Here is a 10,257-nt window from a genome sequence, read left to right as displayed (position 1 = left end):
TCCTGGGCCCCATTTCAGAGCTTCTGGATCAGAATCTCTGGCCCTAAAGGCAGGGCCATTTCCTGGAGTTTGTAGGCCTCTGTAATATCCTCCGAGGCGACGTCACACCTCATACCAAATGAATAAAATGTACTCACAGGCCATATAGACATACATTTTCTGTAACTTTTTTTTTTTTTTGGAGGAGGGAGGAAGCAATTCTATAACATTTTTGAAAACATATTTATAAATTTTACAAATCTTTGTTAAAAATAATATTATTCTTTCTCTAGAACGTTTATTACGCTTACATATAGTTATATAAGAATTATATTGCAGCTATTGACAATGTTAGCTTTTGTAGTGTTAAACAGTTATGCTGATTTTGCAGTTTTTGAGTCAAATTTTGGAAATGATGCATTTTTCTTCAGTCCTTAGCCATTTTTGTAGGCCCTTGAAAAGTAGCTGGGACCCGGGCACTGGTTAGCTAATACCCAGGACAGCCAAATTGTCCTGGGAGGGGCCTAGAATCTGAATTTTTAACAGGTTCCACCAAGAACAGTGCATTTTATGAATATTTTAATTGGAGTTAAGTGCAAGAGAAGAAATTACCAAAGCCTCAGATTATGAGCTAATTTTGAAATAATGTCTTATCTCCTTAAAAGTTAAAAATTAGTCAAGGAGCTCTTAATTTCAAAGTAATTGTGACAGTGAATAGTAGTTTTTTGTTTTGTTTTTTTAATTCTTTTTAAAAAATTTTATTGGAGGCTTCCCTGGTGGCGCAGTGGTTGAGAGTCCACCTGCCGATGCAGGGGACACGGGTTCTTGCCCTGGTCCGAGAAGATACCACATGCCGCGGAGCGGCTGGGCCCGTGAGCCATGGCCGCTGAGGCTGTGCGTCCGGAGCCTGTGCTCCGCGACGGGAGAGGCCACAGCAGTGAGAGGCCCGCGTACTGCAAAAAAAAAAAAAGAAAAAAAATTTTATTGGAGTATAGTTGATTTACAATGTTGTGTTAGTTTCAGGTGTACAGCATAAGGATTCAGTTATACATATACAAATATTCAACCTTTTTTAGATTCTTTTCCCATGTAGATTTTATTTTTTATTAAAAAAAAAAATTTATTTATTTATTTTGGCTGCTCCGGGTGTTAGCTGTGGCATGTGGGCTCTTAGTTGAGGCATGCGGGCTCTTAGTTGTGGCATGCGGACTCCTAGTTGTGGCATGTGAACTCTTAGTTGTGGCATGCATGTGGGATCTAGTTCCCTGACCAGGGATCGAACCCAGGCCCTCTGCACTGGGAGCGCAGAGTCTTACCCACCAGACCACCAGGGAAGTCCCTCCCATATAGATTTTAAAATTTAATTCTTTTTAAAATTTTATTGGAGTATAGTTGATTTACAATGTTGTGTTAGTTTCAGGTGTACAGCATAAGGATTCAGTTATACATATACAAATATTCAACCTTTTTTAGATTCTTTTCCCATGTAGATTTTATTTTTTATTAAAAAAAAAAATTTATTTATTTATTTTGGCTGCTCCGGGTGTTAGCTGTGGCATGTGGGCTCTTAGTTGAGGCATGCGGGCTCTTAGTTGTGGCATGCGGACTCCTAGTTGTGGCATGTGAACTCTTAGTTGTGGCATGCATGTGGGATCTAGTTCCCTGACCAGGGATCGAACCCAGGCCCTCTGCACTGGGAGCGCAGAGTCTTACCCACCAGACCACCAGGGAAGTCCCTCCCATATAGATTTTAAAATTTAATTCTTTTTAAAAAAACTTTAGAGTATAGTTGATTTACAATGTTGTGTTAAGTTTCAGGTGTACAGCATAGTGATTCAGTTATACATATACATATATTCATCCCTTTTCAGAATAATAGTAAAGTGTTTTGACACTGATGCCACAATGGGGTACCGCCCAGGCTGGTAAACAAGGAAGGGAGTCGATTCTAGAACCTCCTGGTACAATGTTTGTTCACGAATATACTGGGTTTCTTTGACCTATTTATAGATTAAAAATTGAATAGGTTTTAAAGTAGTTTTAGCTCACCTGTCTGCATTTTGCCTTCATTTTGTCTTTGGCCCTGCTTGTTCCCGTTGCCGAGGGTGAGCATCGGGCTGGGCAGGGAGACTGAAGGAAGAGAGGGGAAGGATGAGGCAGAGAGAAAAAACTGGGGGTGGGAGAAAGGAACTAAGGAGCAGAGAGCTGGGAGACTTTTTTTTTTTGGCCGTAAATTTTATTAATCATCTTCCTAATCAGTCTTTATTTTTTTGGCCGAGCTGCATGGCATGCAGGATCTTATTTCCCCAACCAGGGATCGAATCTGTTCCCCCTGCAGTGGGAACGTGGACCCTTAACCACTGGACCACCAGGGAAGTCCCTGGGAGACATTCTTTACTGTGATTCTTTTGCATATTAACATCAAAACGTCTTAGCTCAGGGCTCAGCCCACTCTGACCTCACACCAGTCTTCCCCCCAGACCTTATTCTCCTCCACCCCCTCCTCCCCACCTACTTGCTGGTTAAGTTATATTCCCCCTCTGAATCTGTTTACCATGGGACTGAGTCCGTACTGTGAAATGAGTCGTTGAGCACCGGCCTGGCATATAGTGAGTGGCAGCACTGAATTATTTCTGCTCCATGCAGAGCCTTTGTTCCAGCCATGGGTTCCTCACACACACTAGGGTGCTTCCACCCCTGGGTCTTGACTCCTTCTCTTTGCCTGGAATGCCCTGCTTCTGACGGCACCTCCTTTATGAAGCCTTCCCTGGTCCTATGGGGTCCAGATGGAGGTGGGGATTTCCCAATCCTCAGAGATCCTGCAGCTCTTTGGTCAAGCCACTGGTGGCCTCGACCCATCTCTGCCTTGTGTCACGGCTGTGTGCCAGTCTCACACCCCTATCTGGGGTCAGCATCCCAAGCACACTGTGTCTGACTAGCCTTTTTGAGGCCCACGATTCCTTGCATGCTGCACTGCATATACCCAGCATGCAACCTCTGTAAAATAAACTATTTAGGTCATCTGGTGGGAACAGCAGTGGAGAGTCCTGGGTTCTAGAAAATGTGCAACCACCTATTAGCCTTGGGAATTTCCACATTTCATATTTCTTAGCTATCAAATGGAGACAATTAGGCTTTTTTTTGGGGGGGGGGGCACGCCCATTTGTGTATTTATTTTTTGTCCATACCACACGGCATGTGGGAGTTTAGTTCCCCGACCAGGAATTGAACCCGTGCCCTCTGCACTGGAAGCATGGATTTTTAACCACTGCCAGGGAAGTCCCTAGCCTTTCTTAATTATTTCATTCCCTGAGATACACCCAAGTCACATCAATTTGATTAGAATGTTCACAAACCAGGACTTCCCTGGTGGCCCAGTGGTTAAGACGCCAAGCTTCCACTAGGGGGGCACAGGTTTGATCCCTGGTTGGGGGAAACTAAGATCTCTCATGCCACTTGGTGAGGCCAAAAAAAAAAATAATAATAACGTTCACAAACCTCTTGCCATTATGTTCAGATATTTGTTTTGGTTGGTTCCAGACAGCTGACTGAATACTGATGTTGCTAGTTTTCCAAAGAATAGTCCCATTCTGGAGAACTGGAGGTCTTTAATAGCCACAAGAAATGTTAACAACCTAGCACAGGACCAGCACATCAACAGCACAGGATTCTCTTACTGTTTCATTCCATCTTCTTTTAAAAGATTAAAAAAAAAAATTTACTTATTTTTGACTGCATTGGATCTTGGCTGCTGCACGTGGGCTTTCTCTAGTTGCCGCGAGCGGGGGCTACTCTTCATTGTGGTGCGTGGGTTTCTCATTGCGGTGGCTTCTCTTGTTGCAGGGCATGGGCTCTAGGCATGCGGGCTCAGTAGTTGTGGTTCGCAGGCTCTAAGGCACAGGCTCCGTAGTTGTGGTGCACGGGCTTAGTTGCTCCTTGGCACGTGGGATCTTCCCAGACCAGGGCTTGAATCCATGTCTCCTGCACTGGCAGGCGGATTCTTAACCACTGCGCCACCAGGGAAGCCCCTCATCCCATATTCTGATTGTGGTCTTCTGTGGGTTTGGCCTCTAGGTTGTTCTGTAATAGAAGCCCCTACAAGCCAGTTTGCTTAACAGTCAGATCTTTCTGATTTTTAAAAGTATCATCCAAATAATTTGAACAATGCCGCTACATTTGGAGCCAAGTGGTAAGTTTATTGAACACAATCAGTTTTGTAGGATCTTCGGTTACAAGCATCTGCCTCTGGGGTTAGAATCTTGTTTTCAGGGCAGTTACCACTGGCTCAGCCCTGCATCTCACTTGTCCTCCTCTTCCACACACACCTCCCTGGCTCCAGGTTGGCCTCTATGTGGGAGGCTAACCTTTATTTACAAAATGGGCCGGCAACCAAGAGGGGAAGCATTGACTCCTAACGACCATCCTCAGACCATTCTTAACTGATCACTTAAGTCTGACCAATTCATAACCCACAAACAGAAGATTTTGTGTTTAATAGAATGGCCCTAAGAGCAGACTTTTATTATTATTATTGTATTTTTTGCGGTACGTGGGCCTCTCACTGTTGTGGTCTCTCCCGTTGCGGAGCACAGGCTCTGGACATGCAGGCTCAGCGGCCATGGCTCACGGGCCCAGCCGCTCTGCGGCATGTGGGATCTTCCCGGACCGGGGCACGAACCCGTGTCCCCTGCATTGGCAGGCAGACTCCCAACCACTGCGCCACCAGGGAAGCCCCATTAAGAGCAGACTTTGATACACTTCACTGCTCACTGCCCTTTGTCAAGGGATGGCCTCCCAACATTAAGTATCAGCTTCTCCAACATTTTAGTAACTAGATTTTTAATACTACAAACCTATTCTCTAGAAAAAGTACTTTCGTTATGCCTTATTCTAGGGTTTGTGGATTACATCAAGCCGCACACCATGTTTATCATTTTGTCACAGTCCTTAAGACCTGTTAAGAAGGGAATTCAAGGATTTCCAAACCAACTCTGCCCTGTCATCTCACAAGGCAAGTTCCTCCACAACCACTAAACCACTCAGGCAGTTGGCCAAGCAGCACCTTCTTTCAGGACAGATTAATGGGACAGCACAGCTCTGGCTGAATGCTTACAAGACAGCTGACGTGGGGGGCACTTGGAGGGACAAGCTCACTAGTTTCTCATTAAGAGGTTGAGGCCCCATTTGAGGAGCTGCAGGGGCAGATGTATCCTCTACTGGCATTTCTGTGGTTCCTCCACACATACAAGATTGACTATGACTATTAAACAGAAATCTGCAAGTCAGATGTTTCTGAAAACAAGTTTTATTTAAATAAGGGTTTAAATACATTACATAACATTAAAACTGAAGGGGGAAAAAAACCCAAAAAGAACCAAAAACCAGTTTGTTACTTCACATGGCATTGGGCAGCTGTTGCTAGTAAGTTGCGAGCTCTACAGCTACATGACTGATACATCGGTTTGAAATTTGTTCCCTTGTCAAAAGTTTAACTCTGATAGAAGGTTGGCCTCACATTCTAGTTTGGACATCGATCAGCTAGGATATGTCTGGTCAAAAAGACCTTGGTGGCAAGCCAGATGTCCTGTCACCTCAATAGAAGGAAGGTGGCTGCTCTAAGCTCTGCCCACCTGGTCACGCTGGAGGTACCAGGGGATCTTTCCCCTGATGATCAAAGACTCCCTCTAGCAGTACAGCTGCCGTCGCTGCCTCACCCCATCCTCCACTCTCAGCTTCACCGAGGGCTGTTCAGGTGGCGACATTCTCTTAGGGCAGGGAACTCTGTAGAGGGATTGCTGAGGAGCTTCTGGCCAGACATAGCCGTCTGTGATCTTGGGGCTCTGGACTTGGCTGAAACATCACTGTTACTGCTTTGTTTCAGGCCGGACACTGCCAGGTGCCTACTGCTTGATCTCTGTTTAAATGAGGGACTTCAAGACTAGACAGCATGGCTCTTTTCAGTTTATTGCATGAAGGAGTTACACTAGTCCAAGTTAAAAGCACACCCCAAATGGTTACATTACACAAGCTGTGAGGTTTTTAAACTTGTGACAAGGGACAGAAGGAAAATTCTACTCATTGCAAGGAAATCCTCACTTAAGCTTCAGTGAGCCAGAAGCACTTAAAACCCATGAACCTTCAGCTGATCGTCCTTAGCCAGTCCAATCTGCAAAGGAAAAAAGGGCAGTTTTAAAGAGGAAATGGAGTTAAAGCCTCCATTTCTGATGACAACAATCCTGTCTTCCTGCTTCTACACTGGTCAAGAGAAGTCCCAGAGCCCAGATGCTCTTAACTCAGGGTACACTCAGTTAACCACCAATGGTGCAACAGGTAGGATTTTAGCACTTAGCAACAGCCAACCAGACATCCTGCTTGTTTTAGTATCTGTCTGCATGCAATTGCACCCCTAAAGTAGATCCATATAAACAGTAAACTTAAGGCAGACAAATCCCTTGCTTTCAGAAATACATTTTGCCTATGAACTTCAAAAACTCAACTGTTTGGCTCAGCCTTAGAAAACAAACTTCTATGTCCCCAGCAGAAACTGACTAGACTAGGCAGATCTCAGATTAGTTAGCCAGGGTAGAGGCACAAATGTACTAACAGGAAGTGACAACTCACCTCTACGAATTCTACTCATTGCAAGGAAATCCTCACTTAAGCTTCAGTGAGCCAGGAGCACTTAAAACCCATGAACCTTCAGCTGATCATCCTTAGCCAGTCCAGTCTCTACGAGGAACTGGCATATGTTCTTGCGCTGGTCACCCTGTAGCTGAATTACTTCTCCATATTCTGGATGCTCAATTACAGTACCATTGCAGGCAAACTTCTGCAAGGACAATGCAAGCAAAACAAGTTAGGCAGCTCAACGGCCTAAATGCCACAAATAACCCTTTTCAGGAAGTAATACAGGACAGCAGCCCCATGCAGGCAAGGTAAATGCGATTTCCCTACAATCTCATTAAAAACCTACCTTCTTAAACGCCTTCACTAGTTTCTTTTTATCGTAATCATCAGCGATCCCTTGGACAGTAGTAAGGGTCTTCCGGCCGTTTCTCTGTTGAATTCTTATATGGATATAATCCTCAGTGCCAGCAGGAAGCAGATCATCACCCTTACTTGCATCAGCAAAGGGGTCTGGGAAGAAAGGTCAAGCTCGTTTAGTGCTGCTGTGCTCAGATCCCACTGCCACCCTCCCACTGGATCTCTTCCGTGTGCAGAAACTGATACTGAAATCGTCAGGGCCAGGTCAGATCAGGTATGTTCTTTGTTGGCTCTCCTCGAACAGGTCAGTCCGGGACGGCCGGCTTCCCCAGTCCGGGAGAAAGTCTGGGCTTCCTGCCCCAGGCCCGCCCTCGGAAGCCGATCACATGTCGGGGAAGCCAGGGTTGGCCGGCGACGCCCCACCCAGCTGATGCAACCGGCCGGAACCCAAGCTCCGAGGCGGAGCCACGCTTCCCGCCCCATTGGCGCGCGCAGCTGTCACTTATGGCTGGCACCGCCTCTCCCTCCCAGCTCCGTGACAACGGCGGTGACGTATGGGATGTGACGAAAAGGTGGCGGGAGGGGCGGGTGTGGCCCGATGAGGCCAGGGAGCCATTAGTAAATGCGCCACCCGAGACGCCGGACCCGCCCAAGGGCTGACCTCCCGCCCGTTCCTTCCGGTCGCGCTCAGAGGCCAACCCCAGGGCCCAGGCCGCGGCCCCACTGCCTGCGAGCCCGGACATCTCCCCTCTACCCAAGTTCCTAAGGCCCGGAACGCTTAGCAGCTTTCCGGGCCCTGGCTGCGGACCCGGAGCGCCCCGCCCGGGCCTTCCTCCTCTTGGAGCCTTTCCGGGACTTACCGAAAGAGTGGAGGTTCTGGATAGCGGACATACGATACGATTCCTTTTCCTCGGTGGGATCCCTTGGACAGTAGTAAGGGTCTTCCGGCCGTTTCTCTGTTGAATTCTTATATGGATATAGTCCTCAGTGCCAGCAGGAAGCAGATCATCACCCTTACTTGCATCAGCAAAGGGGTCGAAAGAGTGGAGGTTCTGGATAGCGGACATACGATACGATTCCTTTTCCTCGGTGGAAACGGCCTGCGGAAGGCGGCGGCTGGAGAAGGCGGGCGGGGGGAAACGGAGCGTCGGGAAGCGAGGGGGCTCGAGGGGGAGGCTGCTGAGTCCTCGGCGGCGGCTCAGTGACTGGGGCGGAGGGGCGGTGCCTGTATTCACTTATGTAGCCGCCCCTGTGACGCCAGCGCGCTGCCCTCACGTCCAGGCCCCAACCACGGCGTTGTGCCCCCTGCGCCCGGGCGCCGCCGCTTCTAATTGGTCCGGAGGCGGGGACGCGGGACGGCGCTTGCGCAGGAACTGTGTGCTGCGGGAGGGCGTCCTCTCGACTAGGGGAGAGATAGAAGGGGGAGGGAAGGGTTGGTTCGTCTAGGCGCCTGCGCAGTGCTGGAGGAAGGTGTCTGGCCGGTGCAGACAACTGGCGGAGGTTTCTGCGCCTGCACCGTATGTTCTCTGGCTTGTTCCGCCTTCTTGACCCTGTTGCAGGGAAGGGTTTTCTCCTGGGGTAGATTGGCACTCCTTAGAGGCGATTTAGATGCTGACCCTCCCAAACACGACAAATTCCCACTGTCTCATACCCACCCAGCTACCCACTTACTCCCTACTTTACAGATTTGCTCCGTGACAGATTTAGGGCGGCACTTTTTCAACGTACAATAGTATAACCAAAACCTTAACTTTATCATTTAGATTAATTTATCATTTAGATGAATCTAATCTAAAAATGGATTAATCCACTTTAAACGTATCGTTTAGATCGTCTAAGGAAAGAATGCCCAGATCATTAGCACAAGTTCAAGGGAGAGTAACGCTGGTTCTGGGGGCCAAGAAGAATTCACGCACTTGGAAGGGGGTCCTTTTTGTCATACAAATTGTGTGGGGTTGAGCCTTCCCAGAGCTTAGTTAAACTATTTCCTTCAAAACAGTCAACCTTTCTTGCACTTTCATTAATTGAAATGCTCATAGTTGCAGGGGTACCTAGTGTGATTTTAGACTCCAAAGGCTTCCAGGGGCCAGGGAAGTAAGGTAAAGGAGTGCAGACAGCCAAGGGTGGTGTAATGGGGTGTGGTGAGCGCCGGGGTGAAAATCAGAGGCTGCAGCGTCTCCAGCCCATTGTGCTAGATCTTCTTTTTCAAGAGAACCCTGAAATTCAGATGTTTCTATAAAATCTTTTGATTTCTAAACATTGCCAATAAATTTAATTTTGGAAAAACACTGTGCAAGGCAAACAGAAAAATTTATCCTGGCCCCAAGGACTGTGGGTTTATGTTTCTTGATGGTCAGGGTCACTGGCACCAGTGGAGTCTAATGGGAGGGAGAGACAATAAATAAGATGACAGATTGTGACAGGTGCCAAGAAAGAAGTAAATAAGGTGACATGAGAGAGTGACAAGTGTCATGGTCTGAGCACGGGTTGGAAAAGAATTTCCAGACACAAGGCAGAATGTAAGGAAGAGTTTATTAAAGAGAAGGGTCACTGCAAGAACAGTGGGCCGACTTCCTGGTAGCCAGGGAAAGTCTATGATGAGCATGGGTTGCTTGTCTGTTTTTATAGCCAGGGACTTGTGAGTCACCTGCCAATTGGGTAGGGTCCACATGTTTCCTGTGGCATGAATACCTTCCTTTATATGGGATGGGAAAGGAGCAAGGCATGCTGCTTGGGAAAGCTCAGAGATGTTGCAATGGTCTCATTGTGACAGAGTGATAAGGGTCTGGTAACTCTCTGTTCCGGTGATGTTGGCCCTTTGAGTTTATCTTGTTCTTTGTCCTTGGAGCACATCACAACAAGGGCTTCAGGAGGCCTCTGAGGAGGTGACGTCCCAGTTGATGCTTAAAGGGAGAGAGCCCATCACATGGAAAACCCCAAGGGAGGAAAAGCTGGGTGTACTTGATAGTTTTATTTTTTAATTAATTTTTATTGGAGTGTAGTTGCTTTACAATGTTGTGTTTGTTTCTGCTGTACAGCAAAGTGAATCAGCTATATGTATACATATATCCCGTCTTTTTTGGATTTCCTTCCCATTTAGGTCACCATAGAGCACTGAGCAGAGTTCCCTGAGCTATACAGTAGGTTCCCATTAGTTATCAGTTTTTTTTTTTTTTTTTTTTTTTTGCAGTACGCGTGCCTCTCACTGTTGTGGCCTCTCCCGTTGCGGAGCACAGGCTCCGGACGCGCCGGCTCAGCGGCCATGGCCCACGGGCCCAGCCGCTCCGCGGCATG

General features: G+C 47.4%; 1 protein-coding gene and 1 non-coding gene across 2 annotated transcripts; both read right to left on the bottom strand.

Annotated features, from left to right (window-relative positions):
• Positions 1-328: 328 nt before the first annotated feature.
• Positions 329-6,203, bottom strand: LOC102989826 (uncharacterized). The gene is made up of 3 exons (XR_003683135.2): positions 3,478-6,203; positions 2,029-2,109; positions 329-932 (listed from the first exon to the last, which is right to left on the bottom strand). It is a non-coding gene; the product is annotated as an uncharacterized protein (transcript).
• A 405-nt stretch (positions 6,204-6,608) lies between these two features.
• Positions 6,609-7,878, bottom strand: EIF1 (eukaryotic translation initiation factor 1). The gene is made up of 3 exons (XM_028499474.2): positions 7,824-7,878; positions 6,953-7,116; positions 6,609-6,808 (listed from the first exon to the last, which is right to left on the bottom strand). Exons 1-3 carry the CDS (start codon positions 7,852-7,854, stop codon positions 6,662-6,664), a joined length of 342 nt encoding a protein of 113 aa, XP_028355275.1. The 5' UTR covers positions 7,855-7,878; the 3' UTR covers positions 6,609-6,661.
• Between the last annotated feature and the right edge of the window lie 2,379 nt (positions 7,879-10,257).

Source organism: Physeter macrocephalus, chromosome 14, assembly GCF_002837175.3.
Source record: "Physeter macrocephalus isolate SW-GA chromosome 14, ASM283717v5, whole genome shotgun sequence".
Taxonomy (NCBI): domain Eukaryota; kingdom Metazoa; phylum Chordata; class Mammalia; order Artiodactyla; family Physeteridae; genus Physeter; species Physeter macrocephalus.
This window is presented reverse-complemented; position numbering and strand designations above follow the sequence as displayed.

Bases quoted from the DNA above. Each gene is read 5' to 3' on its own strand.
- EIF1 (XM_028499474.2), bottom strand. From the start codon at position 7,854: ATGTCCGCTATCCAGAACCTCCACTCTTTCG. The intron at 7,117-7,823 runs GTAAGTCCCGGA...CTTTCTTCCCAG, and splicing joins CCAGAACCTCCACTCTTTCG to ACCCCTTTGCTGATGCAAGT. The intron at 6,809-6,952 runs GTAGGTTTTTAA...TTGTCCTTGCAG, and splicing joins TAGTGAAGGCGTTTAAGAAG to AAGTTTGCCTGCAATGGTAC.